The 19,808-nt window shown below is 38.8% G+C and overlaps 1 protein-coding gene across 3 annotated transcripts; it reads left to right on the top strand.

The window, feature by feature from the left end:
- The first annotated feature begins 119 nt into the window (after nucleotides 1-119).
- slc44a2 (solute carrier family 44 member 2 (CTL2 blood group)) lies at nucleotides 120-19,518 on the top strand. 3 transcript variants are annotated; one of them, XM_063476827.1, is made up of 22 exons: nucleotides 120-366; nucleotides 8,026-8,074; nucleotides 8,183-8,256; nucleotides 9,516-9,600; nucleotides 10,441-10,525; nucleotides 10,629-10,748; nucleotides 10,840-10,900; nucleotides 10,987-11,113; nucleotides 12,894-12,977; nucleotides 13,131-13,243; nucleotides 13,323-13,454; nucleotides 13,541-13,640; nucleotides 14,307-14,399; nucleotides 14,533-14,617; nucleotides 14,793-15,055; nucleotides 15,248-15,342; nucleotides 15,520-15,623; nucleotides 15,715-15,788; nucleotides 15,875-15,945; nucleotides 16,044-16,132; nucleotides 16,220-16,304; nucleotides 16,548-18,666. In XM_063476827.1, the coding sequence occupies exons 1-22, from the start codon at nucleotides 330-332 to the stop codon at nucleotides 17,045-17,047; spliced, it is 2,526 nt and encodes an 841-aa protein (XP_063332897.1). In that variant the 5' UTR covers nucleotides 120-329; the 3' UTR covers nucleotides 17,048-18,666. The 3 variants fall into 3 exon arrangements, with proteins under 3 accessions (XP_063332897.1, XP_063332899.1, XP_063332898.1); XM_063476829.1 differs by lacking the exon at nucleotides 16,548-18,666 and adding an exon at nucleotides 18,675-19,518 and having other exon boundaries at nucleotides 138-366; XM_063476828.1 differs by lacking the exon at nucleotides 120-366 and adding an exon at nucleotides 4,909-5,173.
- Nucleotides 19,519-19,808: the final 290 nt, after the last annotated feature.

Below are 19,808 nucleotides of genomic sequence, written 5' to 3'. Positions count from 1 at the left end.
AAGAATCTTTCTAAATGCGTTATGTTCTTTAAAAGCACATTGGTCTTTAAATTCTACACATTCCATTGCACAGGCTTTGTCCTCGTCAGGGTAATCCTGAGTGGCTGCAGCAGCTGTCGGTCAGCAGGCCCCGGTCTCTCATTGGCTGGCTCTCCTTTCCGTTAGACTGGAATGCGCTTCGCTCCAATTTGGCTTGGGATCGTCTCCGTCTTCAGTCTGCTGTGTGGCTGTTGCAGTCGGTCACTGTTATTGATGTTTTTTTGCCTCGACATTTCCATGGAAACTGTCCTGGGTTAGGTCTGATCAGCAGCAAGCAGCAGTGCGTGAGAATGGAGATGGAGGAGAAAAACCCAGACCCCAAATACGGTAAGAACAGTTTGTTTTACGGCTTTCTCTTCGATCTTTCTTTCTTTTTTTTCTTTAAACGGGGGAAGAAATGGAAACAATGACTGCAATGGATGGATGGGTGTGGACCTCATGAGTGTCATGCAGATCTGGAGCTATCCACATCTTCAGCAACCGGACTATTTTTTTCCCCGATTTATCTTTAAACTCTGAGAAAACGCCCTTTAAGTTGCATTTAATTATTCAGTTTGCATTACACAGCGGGTGAAGAATGCGTACTATAAATGGGTCGTTTATTTGTCATTAAATTACAGCCTGTATAACAAACTAAATATAGCTAGAAAATTGAACAAAAACTCAACGTAGTTACTTATTGCTCTTTCGGTTAATTAGGGGTAATAAACAGAACTAGGTTGCCGTGTTTTCCCCTATTAGGCTTTATATGGAGGCGATTCTGTACTGCGGGAACACACAGAAACAGAGCACAGTGGAGAAGGAGAGCACATATGCTGTCTCCTGGGCTCCATAACCATTTGGTATTTTGTAGATTGACATATGGCTGCTTCATCCACAAATGCGCGCAGCCTTTTGCAAACACATACATTTCACAGATGTTCACAGCTTTTGTCTATTTATTACATTTTCGTACACTTAGTGCGGAAAAATCATCTTCTATATCAGCCAAATGTATGACTCATTGCAGATTATTATGTGCCACACATGCATTTTTTCCACCACCACCAAGTTAGCAGCCCACAGCAGCCTGGCGTGGTCTGGGCAGGGTTGTTATTCATATGGACTGTTGAGTCATGAAGTTTTTGTAACCACTGTTATTCTTTCTTTAATACTCCATGCCTACATTATTACATGAAAGGTTGTTCTTAGAAGGCTAAAAACCAAACCACAATCCTCATGCATTGGGAAAACAGCCCTAATGCTGCCTTACTATTGAGCTATTCCTTATTTCACAATGCAAATTGAAATGTTAAATCCACATCTTCTCCAGTCAACTCCCTCAGTGGGCCATTTCCTTGTGGTTTTCCTGTTGCTATACAGTGATCTGTTTTCCTCAACTGCCCTCTCCCATGACTCAAAGGTCAAAGACCATAAGCCCTTTAAACTCAAGATAAAGGTTTATACGACACCAATGCACAATACACATTTCAGCTCCTTAAACATGAGTTTTTATTTGCAGTTTCAGTTTAAGCTGTAAGCAGTCACTGGCTTCTTACTACTATTGCCACATTTCCTCCATGTCTACGAAGGTGTGCGTGCTTGCAGGCAGGCCACAACCCGCTCTCCCTCGCCTGTGTTCAGCCTTGTCTGTACTACCCACTCAACAGATTTAGGAAAGTGATTTCCAGTCAATATCAAGCTGGGAAATAAAAACAAACACACAAACACACATACAGCTCTGTACACAGACAGATGCCGCTGACGATATTCGTCATTTTTGATGATCATTGATTTAGTTGGTTTTGGAAAATCTGCTTTTTCTTTATGTGAAAAGTAGAGACTCTGAGGAGTAACAAGAGACAGTGATCAAAGCCAGTGGATGACAGATTTATGTAGCTCCTTTAAAAAGACTTTAATATGTTTCCTTGTTCCACTGACCTCATTAGTGGCTTCAGGAGGAGTATTTGAAGCAGTTACAGCTGCTTGGCACAGTACAGGAACAGTTTTACACAGAGTGGCTTCTGTCCTGTATTGTAATGATGTTCAATGAATCTGCGTGCCTGGAATATAAAGATAAAAAATTCAGGGATAAGCGCTCTTGTGACGAGATACATTCAGAATGTCTCCTTGCGTGTGCAGTCTGTGAGCGTACATACAATCATGCATAACCACAGTAGCCACTATCCCATTAAGGTAGGCAGGGAAAGGTTCATCTGATAACCCCTTTGGGCCCATTAGCGCATCATCAGTCATGACATCATCTCTCCCATAAACACGCACACATACACACACACAAACAAATACACGCAGAGTCACACACAGTACTATACAACTAAAGGCTGGATCATTGGCAGATGCTTTTAACCCGTTACTGACCTGAACCTGAGATCTGAAGGGCCTTATACATTTTCACAGCCTAGGTTCTGTGTAATGAAGACCTGAGGATATCCGGTTACCAAAGTGAAAAAAATATGTATGTATTTTTAACCTTTTAAAAAATGTGTTTAAGGTGGCAGACTGACATCAGTGAACGTATATGGTATTAATTTTGCCAATTACATAAACGAACAAGACGACTTACACGATATTTGGCAGCCTGAACACAACAACAAGAAGAACAAATCTGCTCGCATGCTTTTCAGCACAATCAGAGATTGTTTTATGGACAAAACAGGCAAAGAGCCGCCTGTTCCTCCAGCTCTAATGGAGCTGTGTCTCACATTCACAGATGGCCCTACAAATGAAAGGCTGAAGGGAGAATCTCTTAATGTTTATCTTCAGAAGACAGGCAGAGGAAACTTAGTAGTGATGGCAGGCTGTGTGGAGTAAAACTAATTTATTTATTTATTTATTGCAACTCTTCTTTTACAGTATTCTTGCCCAGAATGAATATTCTTACACCAACAGCTTTATAACAGTTTGGTAGTTTGAGCTCCGGTCCATTCAGGTGCTATGGCTTAGCGGCACTGCTATCATTGGTAAATTTATGAATGAGAAACACACTGTAAAGTGTGTTGTAGATCCTAATAAAGGTTGAAAAGGTTCTAAGTATGTGTAGATCATTCAAAATTATGTCTCCAGTGGCCCCTACTCATTTCGTTTGAAGAGAAAAGGCAAATCTACTACTACTGTTCTTAAAAGAATCGATGTACATCAGTGCTAATACAGGTTGAAATGCTTGATTCATAAGAACAAGGCTGATTTTTTTGGTCATGTCTATTTGCAGATGAGGCCAAGATACAATGTTGTGCCCAAGGCTAAAGTCACCCTTCATTTGTGTATATTTTGCTAGAAAAATGAGAAATGGGTGTAGCAAATTATCAAAACATCTGCAAACATTCATAGGGATACAGTATGTGAGGCAAAAACAGAACTTGCACCATTCTCATGGGTTTGAAAGTTAATATTTGACATGATGGCCTTTATTCTTCAGCGCACTCTGAACTCTCTTAAGCCTGCATTCTTGTAATTACTTAAAATAGCTCAGGGTCAGATACATCTCTCGGGTCTTGTGTCAGGTCTTTGCTGGATTTTTTGGCTAATTCTTAAAGACATGACCTTCAGATAGTGTGCATCTGCTGTAGATGCACTTTGTTTGTCTGTTTCTTTTCATCCTCTTTTTGTCAAGTATCCTCTCATTTTTAAAAGACTGAGATATTTCAAGTCTCAAGTTAAGACTAGACTAAAAGTAAGTTAAACACAAAACAAAACAGCAAACGTGTTTAAAATGATCCAATACATGATCACATGGGAAGCTGTGCCAGAGTCTCAGAATGTGCAAATTCAATGCATTAAAACCCCATCCAGCCATCAGCTTTAAACTGAGAACTTCTTTGCTTTGGAACAACCACAAGTGTTCACACGTTGCACCACCGGTGGTTAGCAAAGTGCACTGGTTAGCTTTGAGAATATTTCACAAAGGTTGATTCATTAACCTGTAACCCCAGGAACTCAACTAGTGGTGTAAGTGTTACCATTATTTTATTTTATTATTTTATTTTATTAGTGTATTTTACCATTATATAGCTATTTATGAAGAAAAAAATGTAATCAAATGTACTGAGAATGTTTTAGGGTTTTTTTTAATTTCAGATAAACTTCTGTGAAATTAATAGTTTAGCTAAGACTTTATGTTCTGACTGCACCATTCTGAGAGTGTTTAAAGAATGTTGTCAAGTTTCAGTTCATAAAATGTTCCCACACTGTTACAGTCTAACACCGAGTGTGTATTTGAGGTCTGAGATGAAACATTGTTTCATTACGTGGTTCTGAAACTGTTTTCGTAATGTTGCACTGAACTGTAATCTGTCACATGCCAGCAGAGGTGGTCATGTGCCACCAGAGTGGGATGGCGTTATCTCTGATGTGCTTATCAGCTCATTGCTGTGGATATGTCAGACATGCGCAATGCATCAACATTTGCCATTGGATGACTGTGGTTATGATGGCTTTGTTCATTGTTCCGTTTGAAACCACTGAGAGGGGGGTGCACTCAGAATGCTGTAACAAGATGATAAATGGAAACAGAAAGCGGTCAAGTTGGCTAAAGTTTTAAGAACAAACAACACAGTAGCTCAGGGGTGAGAAATTCTTTTTTTACAGGTGGCGGTGCAGCTGCAGCACATGCAGACACACTCTGTAAAACACAGCTTATCTTGTTGATTCAGTGAACTGAGCTGAAGTCTGAAATAACCATTATGTGTTGGGGTTAAAGACTGTTTTGATGTGAGAACAAGCACCTGCAACTGAAGCAAACACTCTCTGCAGCAAGATATATAAAACTGGCACATTTTAGTCTTTAGTCATGTTTTTGGCAGCTTTGGCAGTTATCAGGCGCCACAAGTCTCTGTTTATTTCGATATCCTGTCTCAATTTTCCCATCAATACTTCTTTGCTTAAATTGGGCTGACACGGCTTTTGCAAAGAGGAAACCCACAGAGTAAAAGAGGGAATTGGAGGTGAAGGCAGAGCTTTGAAATCTAAAATAAGGAAGTGAAGAGTAAGAAGCTAGAGGACACGCAAGCACTGTTATACAGGAAGGACCTTTAAAGAAACAACAACAGAACACAGAACACTGAGACGTATCTGTAAAACCATCCGTACACAAACTGAGAGCAAAACAGCGACGGAATGACAAAATATGACGGAAAAGGTAATACGCCAGCCTGCATTTCTTACATAACTGTGACTGAACGTCTTTTTGATAAACCTGTGAGATAGTTGAGTAATGGCTCACAGTCCTCTAATTGTGATGGCTAATGTACTGCTTCACTGCTAATAGGCATAGTTTGTCTCAGACAACGTGATGCTCTTTGGTCGTTCCTCCATTGTGTGAGGAGAGCACGTGTGTTTAAGTTCTGTATGTGTGCGTGTGTGCAAGGGAGAGTGTATTGTTTCCTCCGTAAGTGTAATGCAGTTAGAAGAAACAGTTGGGGTTGGCGCTAGTGCTCGGCCCATTGTTTGTGCTATAGATCCTTTAATAAAAGTATCTGTTTTTAAAAAAAATGTTAAAAACTGCTCAACTATAGATTTTAGGAGAAAGTAGTAGGCCTGGTTGACGCTGACAGTAATAGGTCATGTGTGACACATCACAGAGTCTGACATCAGTTCATATTTTAACAGGATGTAGCTTGTGTTTATTAGTGAGAAGTCTTTTCTCACTGTTTCTCAAAAACATTGGCTTACACTTTTGGCTTCATTTCACTGTAACCAACGTGGGTTTGGTTGATGCTTCTCTCCCCTGTTGAGTATGAGGTGTTTCCATGGCGGCTGGCGATGTCCACAGGGAGCTCCCACTGTCACTGGGGAGCCATTTTGTGGGTTGCTAGGCATGACGGTCAGGCAGAAGAATCCTTTTGTTCTGTAGAAGTCCTACATGAACTCACTCTAATGAAATACTCCCTCGTACACATATATACATTCCACATAACAGCATTTTCTGCAACACTTTGGCCTGCAGCCTACCTGTAAATGTGTAGTAAATGTAGTGATTATTATTTCGTAGCTAGTTTCACTTTGGTTTAAACACCAGAGGCAGTGACAGCTATATTTTGAATGCCTCATTTTTTCTTATTGTCCAAATTTCATTTATTTATTTCACTTATTTATTTTTGTGTAAAAATGTACCAAAAGCTGCATACGTAAAGCAGCTTACATCTTTCTCTTTTTCTCTCTTTTGTTTTTGTTTTTGGTTCTTTTCTTTTTTTCTTCTTTTTTTTTGCATTTCCACAGTAGACGCCACAGATACAGACAGGAAATGTGGTGAGAGACAAAGGGGGAGGATGTGCAACATGACTCCGTTAAAAGGGCGGGCCTGTCATAAAGTGTTTTTACCATAAGCCCAAAAAAGTGTTGAGCAGCTTTACTGAGACGTCTTACATAAAAGAGGAAACTTTTTTCATTACATTTATGACAAATGATATGTCAGTCATAGATAGTGCTATATATATAAAAAAAGGCCCTTTCCTGATTTTTTGCACATTTGATGCCAAAGCTGTCAGAGCAATCAGGTTGCTTATTTTCCAGTCAGCAGTCCAAGACCCATATAATCAATCTGGTATTATTTTAAACATTAAATGCAGCAGATACAAATTACTGAGAAACAACACTGTGCAACATTTTTGCTTCACCAGGAGTTTTTAATACTATGCTTTCAGCAAAACTGAAATATGAAGACAAGACACAACAACGAAGGTTAAAAGGGGTCAGTTGTTAAATGTGAAAAATAATGACCTGTGACTCAGGCTGGCTGTTGAAGGTTAGGATGTAGTGATGCAGAAGAAGGAGGCATGTGAGCTGTTAAACTAATAAGCCAAGAAAGGAGGATAAATCTTGACATATTATGCTTGTTCCCAGCTGCATATTTTATGCACTTTATTAAAGTAGCTTTGCATGATTCATTGCTTCAAATAATGTTTATTTATAATTTTTTATCTTATACTTGAGGCATACCCTTTGTTTGTTCTTTTCCAGAAACAAGCTCCCTTACCTATTAATAAAGTAGTAGTAATGCAGTATGTACTATTTTACAGAAAAAAAAGGGGGAAATTATAATAGGTCCCCTTTAAAAATCACATTGACAGAAGTAAACACATCTAAGAGGGCCAAAAAATTTCTGCTGCCAAACATTATGGCATAGAAATCTGAGTGAAAGTCCTGGGTAGCTGAAGAGGCCGATGAATGATGGGATGCAGATGTGCAAGTTGTTGAGGTGCCTCACCCACATGGGCGAGGCAAACTCACAAACACAGAGATGTACACAGGGGACAAGAAACACAGGGAATGGGAGGCAAATGGAAAGACGGGAGTCTTGGTGAAGACCATAAAATATTTATGAAAAATCATTATGGACTCTCAAAGTAGCTGTAAATTATATATTATTTTTCTGTAATACAAAAACGTATCTTATATACTTTATTCACAATCCAAAAGCAAAGCCCAACAATGTAATTGTATACCTGTGTTGTTAACTTTTAATACACGTTTGGTGTAGTTGTACTGCCCCTTATCAAAATGATTTCTAAAAATAAATTCCAAGAAAATTTAAATTAAAAAAATAACCATGCCCTTAAAAGTTGTTAATTGTATGATTAATATAGACAGTGTATCCCATGAACGTACTGTTGTACAAGTACACTGTTATACTGTGAAATTATATTCAGCTGTATCTCCCAGATCTTTCGACATATGTCTGTCTTAGATAGCTGACCGGTCAGTGTCAGAGCTGACCTAACTGTTGTCCATTCATCCATCTGGTCACCAGACCACTGTGCTCCACTACTTTCAGCAGATGTGGTTTACATTTTGAAAGACGACCATTAATCGAAGAATATCTCTGAAATGAGAACAAATTAAGGAAACCTCAGGTTTCATTTCCCCAGGTTTAATTTTGGGATCAGTTCACCGCAGCCTTTGTCAAGTATCAAGATATTGAAAGCCAACTGAATCAAATCGAATTTCTAATAACAGGCATTACTAAACCTGTTGTTCTGTTTCCGTCCACAGGGGAGTCCAGAAAGTTTGATCCAAACTTCAAAGGGCCGATCCACAACAGGTGAGACGTCTGCTTTGATTACTGGTGATCTTTTGCTGTCGGCTGTATATAGCAGACTTTAATGGCAACATGTTGCACCTGCTTTCCCTTCCTCTTTTCTTTCCTCAGGGGCTGCACAGATGTCCTCTGCTGTATACTCTTCATCTTAGCCTTGCTGGGGTACTTTGCTGTGGGTATCATTGGTAAGACTGATCTCTCATCACTATAGTGTGTTCTGAGCATTATTTATATTTAGGTTGTTATGTTTTTTTTACCATACAAAATTTGTGCATGGGTGATGTCTAATATTATTTATCAGAAGTGGGAAGTGAGGCACTACCTTGGGTGGAGTAAGACGAACTTTATTAACATGTAGTCCAAGTCGTGTGAAAATGCCTGTTTTCACAGTAGCCAGTCTACATAAGCAAAGTTATAAATAAAATAGTTTCTGGCTGGTTGTAATTCTACTGCCTCAGAGAAGGAAGTAAAACATCCTGTTCAACATCTCTGTGCAGCTCTCCTCCATTGTGAGGCTTGATGAGACAGAAAGCTACTTATGAGCTCGAAGCCAGAGTAAACAAGTGAGAGTGATTTTTCTAAAGGTTTTCTCATCATTAGGCACCACAGAGGTAACACTACCAATAACGGCTCCCAGCTACTTGCATTTTGGAAACACTTTAACTTGTCAAAATTCAGCCATTGGCAAAGTTATTTAGGTCACAACACCTGCCCGTTCATCGTGCATCATGCACACTGATTACTGCACGTACTACAACATCTGTTTACAAAGTAATTATTTCCATTATCTGTGACTTGAAGTCTAGCACATCGGCTACATTCCCTCCACCCAACCACAAGCCCCCACTACAACCAATACCTTTGAAAAGCAACATAAGTGGCCATCAGTTTTCAAGCAAAACATACAATGTACATTTACTGTTAAATTATGTTTCATAACACATATTTCCAACCTCACAGAACTTATCTAGCAATTTATTAGTGACTTTATAAATAGACTGCAGCTTGGGAAAACCAGGAAATGCCTCAGACACCACCCAGTGGAAGGAAAGATAGCTGAAGCCAAAGTTAGGTGAAATAGATAAGCATTACGCAACATGTTTTATTTTTATGTTATGACTTACACTGAGGATCACTCCAGTCTGTCCCACACTCTGTGTATGCTGTCAAGGCTGGAAGGTGTTTACACATTAAAGTCACTATACTGTGTGTGTCTACTTTCTCAGTCTTTCTTTTTAACTCCTTCATGAGGCCGTTGTCTAATTTAAGACCAGGAGCTTTTTTAAACTCAGACTCAGACTTTAATTCAGAAATTTTCATATATCTGAATTTCTAAATGTATTAGAAGATGTTTATTTTATTTAAGCATTAAATAAAAGAAGCGTGCTCATGAGGAATTTAAGATGGTATTTTATTTCTTTACTTCCTGATGTTCTCTTTGCAGCCTGGTCTCAGGGGGACCCCAGGAAAGTGATTTATCCCACAGACAGCAGAGGTCAGTTCTGCGGACAAGCTGGGACACCTCTGGAGTAAGTTACAGTGTAAAAGAGCATTTGTGTTCTTGGAAACCTTCTATAATCGGATGATCTTAAGTAAGATAATACTATAATAACAACAATAAAAATAATTGCTTTAATCTCATACTCTTTATTTAGTGCTTACATTTATTTATGATGAATGCAGGTGGTCATAACAGTTTAATAAATGTTCAAAGTTACTTGTGTGGCCACTTTGATCAACACAGGCCACTGTAGCAGGCAGCAAATGCAGTTATTTTACAAGTAATATGGCCTGTTTTACTAACAGCACACCCAAGGATTTGTTTGGAGGAAATACTGGTACTTTAATTGCATGTTACTCAGCCTGAATCATGAAATAATTGCAAGAAATTTCAAATTTTCTATTCTAATTCTAACTGGAGAGTTTATTGAATCTTCTGACAAGTGTTGAGCGGGCGGGCAGCCCGGGTTCGAGTCCAACCCGCATGTCTTCCCCTCTCTCTCTGCCCCTGCTTTCCTGTCCTCTCTTCACTGTGTCTATCAAATAAAAGTTGAAAAAGGCCAGAAAAAAAAAAACATTATTCTTAGCAACATTGTGATGAGGTTTTTCCTCTGGTACAGAGGAAAAAATTAGGCATTCTTTTGTAGATACACTAATTGATAGCGAAATCGAACAGGTGACCAGGAAACAAAACAAAACAACAAAAGATGGTGATCACAGATGCAGAAGAAATAAAGTTCCCTAAAAGACAATGGATAAAATAGGACTTCAAATCAAGACTTCAGAAACCATAGAGTTAGATTACAATGACGGCATCCTTATCGTCTATGAAGACCTAAAAACATTGTCATTTCACTGTGACACAACAGGAAGAAACCACTTCTGTTCTACTTCAACATCCTGAAATGTGCCAGCCCTCTTGTGCTGCTGGAGTTTCAGTGTCCCACCACACAGGTCAGAAGCAGTACTCACTTTAATTTAAGTTGTTCTCAGTCTACTCTAAAATGTTCAAGTTATGCGGTTAAATGTTAATGTCTTTGTTGTTACATGTGTCCAGTTATGCGTGGAAAGCTGTCCTAATAGGCATCTTACATTGATAAAAGCCAAGGTAGGAAATAAAGATGACCAGGAATACTACAAAAAATACTGCAAGGAAGGCGTGAACTTCACTGGACTGGTAAGCATTGAAAAATTAGATTATTCATATTGTACACGTTTCAAGGGGTTCTGCTAAATGTGAAGTAAATTGACTGTTTTCTATTATTCAGAGTCCGCCAGCGATCCTTAAAGATGGCTTGTGCCCAGCTATGCTGATGCCCAGTAAAGCCTGTAAGTGAGATTCTCTGTGTTAAACTGTTTTAAAGGACTTTTGTTTCTGCAGGAAAGTGAAACTAATAAAACCCCTCCCTCCACAGTCACGCGCCGGTGCCTTCCTGCTTTGGCAACATTAAAAGGTGGTGTTGTGGTGGTCGGCAACGAGACGACTTTCGATGATGGAAATAGTGGCACTGTCAATGCCAGTGATGTGCTGGAGGCATCAAAGTGAGTGTTTTTCATTGTATAGGAACATGTATGTGCAGCATGTTGCTATTTTATGTTGTCCTAAACCCATAAATCATAAACAACAAAGTGTGTGAAATGAGTTTGACCAAATCAAACTTTTTTTTTCTTCATATTTGTGTTGGAAAAGCACTTCTTTGTTCATTCAATTTAATGTTTGATTAGCTATCAGAAAATACTTGGTAGCTAGTTTGATGATTAATTTATTAATTCAATATCTGTTGGCCTTAAGCTGTAAGCGTAAGACTCTTTCAGCCCTGTCCAACTGCTTTATAGTGAATGATTGCTTGTTTTCAATGACCTTGGCACTTATCATGCTAGACATGAGGCATATCAGCTTATCAGTCCCCCTTTACATCTCACTCCAGTGACTCTGGCTGAATTCTCTGTGTGCTTCAGTTCTGCTCTATTTGTGTTTACCTCAGAGAGTCCTTGTATTACTGTTTTCCTTCCTGCTTTCACTGCAGAGAGGTTTTCATTGCTCCCTGTATGTTATTCATGAAGATGATGAGTAATACTTCCTGTCGTTTTCTTGCAGCAGACAGCTTCCTAGAGGTGGATAGCTTCATGCTCCAATACTAAATTGGATATGGCATATTCTATTGTGAGACATGTAGAGCAATTTAATGTTATTTGTTTATGTCAGATATGTTTTCATATAAATTTATAACTTAATTATTTTGCCTGGTGACAGCTATGCTTGTTTTCTTAATCTTAGTCTATTAGTTCCTCAGTATAGATGTCTAAAGCTAACAAAAGGTTATTGGACAGCTAACTTTAAATGTTGAATATTCAAAGGTTAAAACTGTAGCACTAACATCACTGGAACACTGGAAGTGGTGTAAAATCCAAAATCAGATCATAAATGAGCTAGCATGAGATCATAGGGTAGTGATTTATCAGCATAGCAAACAGTACAGACAATAGCTAGGAGAAAGGTCCAAAACTACTGAGTCCATGAACAAAAGCAACACAAGGAATCCCCTTGAACAAAATAAAGCAAAGTCCTGTGAAATATAACAAGAAATAACTGAACAAAACCCCAAAACATCCTTGTAGCCTCTGATGAAGGTCAGTCAACCTTTGGAGGAAGCTTTGTGTCTCTTAAACCTTTTTAACCTATGGGTAGTCACTCTGAAGTCATGTAAGGGTAACACTACTAAATGAAGTTAGTGTTTAGCTGTGAGTAGCAGGCAAAACAGTCCTCTTCATTGTTTTAGTAAGTTTTTACAGGCAGCTCCAGAATGGTGGTAAACTGAAAAGACAAAATGTTTCTGAAAATGTGTTAAAATAGCAGAGAGCTTATGAGGAGATATATTTCAGTAATTGATCGGTTCATGTGGACATGTGCAGAGGAGACATAGTGGATTCATTGGGCAAAGGATGACAAATATAGAGCTGCTAGGCTGAAGGAAAAGAGGAGGCAAGAAGAGGCCTCAAACAAGGTTAATGGAGGTAATGAAGGATGATATGAAGAGGGTTAGAGTGACAGAAGAGATAGGGAGGCAGATCCACTGTCGTGACCTGTAAAGGGAGCAGCTGAAAGAAAAAGCAGAAGAAGAAGAAGATCAGTTTGTTTACATGACCATTTTTGACTTTTTGAGTAACCTTTTCTTATATTTTGTGACTTTTAGGGCTTTATACAACATGGGTTTCTTTTAAAGCATCCGTTCTCTAATAAACATAATATTTCTAATATGGAAGTTAATTGTTTTAAGGATATATATGGTCATGTTTTTAGACTCATTTCATTTTGTTACAGGAAGTCAAATATAGCTGTGGAAGCTCGTCAGGTCGCCATGAGAATCTTTGAGGACTACACTCATTCTTGGCATTGGATATTACTGTAAGTCTCTCTACTCTCTGCTATCACAGTAATAGACTAAATGTTCAATCACAGAACTAGATAACTTATAAATTAGGATATAAAACCAGAATATATAGACAAAATACCTTCATCACCAAGTCATTAACCATAATATGTGTCCAACCTCTCCAGCGGTCTGGTGATAGCCATGGTCGTCAGCTTGATTTTCATCGTCCTGCTGCGATTCTTGGCTGGCATCATGGTCTGGATCATGATTATTTTGGTTATCCTAGTCATTGGTTATGGTAAGTCCTTAGGTTCTGACAAAGTTAAAGATTGTTCTGACTGAAAAAAAGGTCAGCCAATTAACTTGTCCATTTTTAGGCATTTTCCACTGTTACATGGAGTTTGCCAGCTTGAAGGGTGAGCCTGGTGCTGATGTCACCATCCGTGACCTGGGCCTGCAGACGGACTTCTCTGTCTACCTGCAGATCAGGCAGACCTGGCTGGCTTTCAGTAAGCACAGACACACTTTCATTCTTTAGCATGTCTGTGGATGAAGAGTTGACAAATCCCATTAATCTGTTGTGTTCTTTTCGCAGTGATTATCCTGGCTATTGTGGAGTTCATTATCATCCTGCTACTCATCTTCCTCAGGAAGAGAATAATGATTGCCATTGCCCTCATCAAAGAGGCCAGCAGGTCAGTGTGAAATGTGATTTACACCAGGATCTCCCTGGTCTGTTCTCCTGGTTAAAATTGAAAAGTAACCAGATGTGCTCACATATTTAAAAAGTTAGCAGTAGATCAGATGAGAATTATCTCTCGCTGTTGCGATCTTACAGTATGCAGCTTTAATGTTGCACACCTCATCTCTAGCCTGGCATGACTAGAAATCAGATGGCATTTAATGAATTTAATTGCCAGCTGTTATGTTAGAGTACGCCTGTCTAGTGTTAAACAGCTGAGACAAAACAGAGACAAAATTAACCACCAGTGGGTAAAAGTAGCAGAGTACGTCACTTCTTAAGAATCAGATATTTCCTGTATGATACACCCGAAGACCAAACGTAGCTCAGTGGACTATTGCACATGCGTTCATAAGATGTGCATGAACTATTTCTGTCCCAGCAAGTGTTAGGCAATAATATGTTAATGGTGTAATCATTGCTGGTGCTAAAAGATTCATTGCATTTGTTTCCTTAGCAATAAAACATCATTGTGAATCAGCTTTACCTCTCCTGCTATACAGTATTGCACTCTTAGAACAAATGTATTAAAAAAATGTGTTGGACACATGTAACAAATTTTGTGTGAATTTTGACATGATGTTTGTTTTAAAAAAATGCATGCTATTTTCTTTGTCAGAGCTGTTGGCCACGTTATGTCATCGCTGTTCTACCCACTGCTGACCTTTGCCCTTTTGGCTGTGGTGATCGCTTACTGGGCCATTACTGCTGTGTATCCTTTCAGTTGTCTATGATAATCAAAGATAATCCAAACCTAATTGTCTTCTTTCATCACGGTAGCAGGTATAGCATGACTTTTAAGCAAGGATGTACTTTGCATTCTTCTCCTTGACATGTCTGAACAGCTTCTTATCCACCTCTAATGAGCAGGTGTACAAAGTTTTCAACACCTCTGACTGCCCATTCTCACGAGAGACCTGTGACCCCAAGGTATGCTTCTAAATGTCACTGTTCTGTTAAATTAGCCTGCTAAAGATATTGTAGGTGGCAAGGTGGCAAAGTTTTTGGTTGTAAAGAAGCACCTGTTTACCTGCACAGCAGCATAGATCACAGAATGAAAGATGTCTTACAATATTCCCCTTCTCTCTCTTTCTCTTGTTCAAAGACATTCAACTCCTCCAATGCATCACTTGTGTGTCCAGATGCAGTTTGCCTGTTTGCTTTTTATGGTGGTGAGACTCTCTACCATAAATACCTCATCCTCTTTCAGTTCTACAACGTCTTCCTTTTCTTTTGGTGTGCAAACTTTGTGACGGCCTTGGGCCAAGTCACTCTGTCTGGTGCATTTGCATCATATTACTGGGCCTTCAAGAAGCCTGAGGATATCCCTGCCTACCCCATCTTCTCCTCTCTTGGAAGGGCCCTAAGGTTAGAAAATACATTTTTAATAATAACAGTTTTTTTTATTTGTAGAATCGTTTTAGCGCAGCTTGAAAGGCTTACATGGTAAGATATCTACAAAGCTGACAGGAAGTTTTCTCCAAAATGTTTAAACTTTTGTTACCCTAAGATAGAATGATTGATGCTCACAACTAGCCTCTGTTTCCTTGTGCTGATTAGATACCACACAGGCTCTCTGGCGTTTGGCTCTCTCATCCTGTCTTTAGTCCAAGTTATCAGGGTCCTTCTGGAGTATCTGGATCACAAGTTAAAAGGTGAGCTATAACACGTTGCATTTGCCTTTTGGTCTCTGTTTATGGTCTTATAATTAAAGTCTGTGTTTATATGCATTTACATTGTTGATACAGACTGTTAAATATACATGCAGAGTGCAAGTTTTGCATGTAAAGTACTTGATTCTTATGTTATCATAAACTGTTCCTGCTTCTAAGGTGCTCAAAACAAATTTGCTAAGTTTCTGCTAAGCTGCTTGAAGTGCTGCTTCTGGTGTCTGGAGAAATGTATCAAGTTCCTGAACAGAAATGCGTACATCATGGTGAGTTCCTGTAACTGGACACAGCGGCCTGACAGACCGTCTCAACCATTAAAGCGCTTCACAGTCGTCTTTTTAAATTGTTTTCCTCTAGATTGCAATCTATGGAAAAAACTTCTGCACCGCAGCTCGAGATGCCTTTTTCCTTCTCATGAGAAACATTATTCGGTGAGATTTCATTCATATTCATATTTTATTCACTATTTGCTATTCTTAGCGTGTTTTAATTCAACACTCTCTCATATTCTGCACAGAGTGGCTGTTTTAGATAAAGTGACCGACTTCCTGCTGTTCCTTGGGAAGCTCCTTATTGTTGGCATTGTTGGTAAGAGAGTTTTTTTAATTTTATTTTTAGATCCAACTGCAGAGAGAAAAGTCTGCCTTTCTAGTGTAGATCTACTAATTCACCTTTTTCCTGCATAGGGATTTTCTCTTTTTTCTTCTTCTCCGGAAGAATCAAAGCTGTAGAGCAGGCTGCTCCATCTCTCAACTACTATTGGGTCCCAATACTGGTAGGCACAATTATATTAATAAGGTTTGGTGTTAGTCTTCAGTTTGTCTGTGGCCATTTAATGACATGTGTGACTTTCTCCTGTTAGACAGTGGTAGTGGGATCCTACCTCATCGCCCATGGCTTCTTCAGTGTGTATGCTATGTGTGTGGACACACTTTTCCTCTGCTTCTGTGAGTAATTTTTGCCAAATATCCACATTTTCTCTCTTCCCTTTTTACAAACAGCTGTCTAAATGTGAGCTGCTGGTTTCATCTTCTTCCGGACAGTTTTCTGACCTTTCTTCTCTTTGTCTCATTTTTCCTATTAATTTCACTTTACTTTAAACCCTACACGATCCTTTCTTTCACCTTTTCATTTTCCCTTAATTTTCCATTAACCCATTCAAAAACACAACATACCCATGCACTTATAAGGTGAGGACTTGGAAAGAAATGACGGCTCTTCTGAAAGGCCTTACTTCATGTCCCCTGAGCTGCATGATATCCTCTCCAAATCAAAGCCAGTGGAGGAAGATCGCAATGGTGTTGAGCAGGCGGATGCTGCGAAACAAGTGGACGAAGTTAAAGTGGAGGAGGAAACACCTCTTCAGCAGCAGGATGGAGAAATACAGCTGAAAGAACAGACAAAGCTGAAGGGGGAAAATGAGGAGGAGCAGGCTTTGCAGTCAAAGATAGATGCTGACGAATCAAAAGAAGAGAAGACGGAGGAACAAAAGATCAGTCTGGAAGATGAGACTGAAAGGAAAGAAGAACCAGAAGTGAAAGAGATGTCAGAAAAGCAGGAGTTGAAAACGAAGGAAAAGGTGGAGGAGGTGTCCGCTGCACCTGTGGAGGCAGAGAAAGAGGAGACTGGTGAAAAGAATGAGAAAAAAGAGGAGACTAAGGAAGAAAAACCTTCTGGACCACAGGAGTAGATGTTGCAAAGCACCTGAGGCTCAGAAAATCTCATAGAGCATAAAGAATGAAAGATGTGTAACTACACCTTTGTGATATGGACCTGTTAAATGTACGCCATACAACAAGCTAAAGTTTCAGATTGCCTTGCTATGTGAGTATAGGAGGGATGTCCACCTGGAGAGGGTTGAAGGTTTGAAGCAGGTCAAAAGCCCAGTGCATCTCTGTAGCTTGAAAAAAAACAAAACGCTCTCTTGTGTTGGTTTTAGAACAGTGTTGGTTTTTATATCGTGAAGATCTGTTGAACATCGTGAGTGCTGAACCTGTGCCTGATTACTGTCACTAATATTTGTTGTCTTAATGCTGTTAACAAATGCACTACAGATACACTTAAGTACCGTGTTTACAGTCAGAACAAACATCTCAATCAAAGGTGAATCTCTTTCACTGTTTACAATAATACCAGCTGACGCCAAAATGTTAACAGACATATTTGATATACTGTATGAATATTGGATTTTATCCCCTATGGAACTTGTACATATACAGTAGTGTACATCTGTTATGTATTTTTTGGCTTCAGTCAAGTGGAGATCCTTGCAGAGAGGGGTTCCATATATTGTATTTCCACCTACTTGCCTTGGTATTTTGGACTGACGTAAGTGCTGTGATTGTGTCGCCATGATGAAGCCATCATGACCTCTCGGACTCTACGAACCCCCCAGTTTGTTTACTGATGCCTCCTGCCTTGCTCTGTCCCTCCCCTTAAATCTCTCTCTCTCTTTAAGCACTGCATGGTACTGACATGACCTTCTGAATGCTAACTAACATCTTAAGTCTCTGGATGCTTTTGTACCTTTTTCTTGTCACTTTGTGAAAGATCTAAGTCGTTTTTCCACTAAATTTTCTGATGACATTCCGTCGTCACTGCGTGTCAATCTTGATTAAAGGTGATTGTATTTTAATCGTAGTAGTTCAGAATTTCAAGTTTGGTTGGTGTTTTGAAGCAGGTGAGTTTTCATGTGAAATAAATCCCTGGCAATGATTTCACCTTTAGAGCACACAACAAATTTTACATGCCAAAATCAGTTTGTATAAATTTCTCTTCGTCCTCCTTCTTAAAATAAGTATCACTTGAATAAATCTACAGTTGGGCTTTAGATACTTAAATCAGAATATCTCTCTCTTTGTTATTAAGAGCATTTTCTTCACAATTGTTTCCCATTTATAGCTTGTGAGCCCTTAAAAGAAGTGGCATCGTGTATACATTGTGACCCTTAATCACATGCTATTGAATTTTGTGTGGAAGTTACTTGTGAACAGTTTGAACTAAGAGATACATGATGAGGTACATGAAGAAAGGAATGAGAAAAGTCATTAAAATAAACGATACATTGTAACCTAAATGTGCCTTTTCCCCTTTTTTTCCTTTTAGTCATGTCATTCAGGGTTTTTTAGGAGTATTTAAAGGATCCCCCCACCTAATTAGATAATACTCAAAGCAATTTACTTAAGTACACCTTAGGGGGCTGTAAGATAAAACTGGTGGCAGATAGACGATGCATAAATAAAAGAAAGATAGATTACAGATCTGTGTTGGTGTGTGTGAGAAAATTGTTCTTCAATTCTCTCTTGTCCATGTTGCAGTGGAGGACCTGGAGCGCAATGATGGATCACAGGAGAGGCCGTATTTCATGTCACAGGACCTGCTCACACTCCTCAAGAAGTCTAATGAAAATTACAAATCAATGGACTAAGCCTCAGTTTGTATTCATGGGTGTATTATTCTGTGTGTGTGTGTGTGTGTGTGTGTGTGTGTGTGTGTGTGTGTGTGTGTGTGTGTGTGTGTGTGTGTGTCTCAAGTTAAAAGAACAAAAGGAGGAATTACAGTGCCATTTCATTTGTACATAAACAGTGTATTTGTATCTAACTGTCAAATCGGATTCATTTATATTGTTTTTATGATATTACTCTTTGTTTTGTATTTTGTGACAAACTCTTAATTATCTCTCTTTACCTGCATGCACAGGTTGAGATTTATTACAGAAGGAATATGTGAGCTGGAGTTACAGATGATAAGCCCTGTTGCCTTAAGAGCTATTGCTTTCTGTTTCATTGTATATTGGGATTTTATGTGTATATGGAAGTTTCAGTGGATCCAGTTTAAGGCAGATTGAGTAAAGCTGTGCTTTATTAGTTTAACTAAGCATTTTGCACTGTTTAAAAATTAACTCACCAAAGCAAAATTGCTTAACTGCAAGTGATTAAAATCTTAGTATGATAACCAAAGCCTTAAGAGATTACAAATGACCCAAGTGGTTTAACCTGGATATAGACTCAATATTTTAATAGCTTTGTCTTTATTCTTTTTTGTGTCATACATGCCACTGAAAATGAAACATGTTCATACTGTGTGAATTTTGACTTTGTAAAATGTTTACATTGTCTTTTCTTTTGTATTCAACTAATAAATGTTGGTTTTGACATCCTCCTTTTTTGTTTTTAGTGTTTTGTTGGTTTCTTTAAGCTTTTCTTTATCATTGGATTATCATTATGACTGATTTACTCAGTCCAGCTGTCCATCACTGTGTGGTGCTGCTTGATAATGTTGGCAAATAACAGTAATATTTACATAAAATGAAATAGCATATACAAAATAATTTTATTTTTGTAAATATCTTTATCTTGGTAAAAACTAGTACACTATAACAGGGTTCTACAGGGAACAAGTTGAGAACCGTCTCTACGACGGCCGTCAAGCCGTTAAATCTCAGCATTCGT

Source organism: Pelmatolapia mariae, linkage group LG6, assembly GCF_036321145.2.
Source record: "Pelmatolapia mariae isolate MD_Pm_ZW linkage group LG6, Pm_UMD_F_2, whole genome shotgun sequence".
Taxonomy (NCBI): domain Eukaryota; kingdom Metazoa; phylum Chordata; class Actinopteri; order Cichliformes; family Cichlidae; genus Pelmatolapia; species Pelmatolapia mariae.
The sequence above is the reverse complement of the archived record's forward strand: the minus strand, read 5'-3'. Positions and strand labels throughout refer to the sequence as shown.

Bases quoted from the DNA above. Each gene is read 5' to 3' on its own strand.
- slc44a2 (XM_063476827.1), top strand. From the start codon at position 330: ATGGAGATGGAGGAGAAAAACCCAGACCCCAAATACG. The intron at 15,343-15,519 runs GTGAGCTATAAC...CCTGCTTCTAAG, and splicing joins TCTGGATCACAAGTTAAAAG to GTGCTCAAAACAAATTTGCT. The intron at 16,133-16,219 runs GTAGGCACAATT...TTCTCCTGTTAG, and splicing joins ACTATTGGGTCCCAATACTG to ACAGTGGTAGTGGGATCCTA.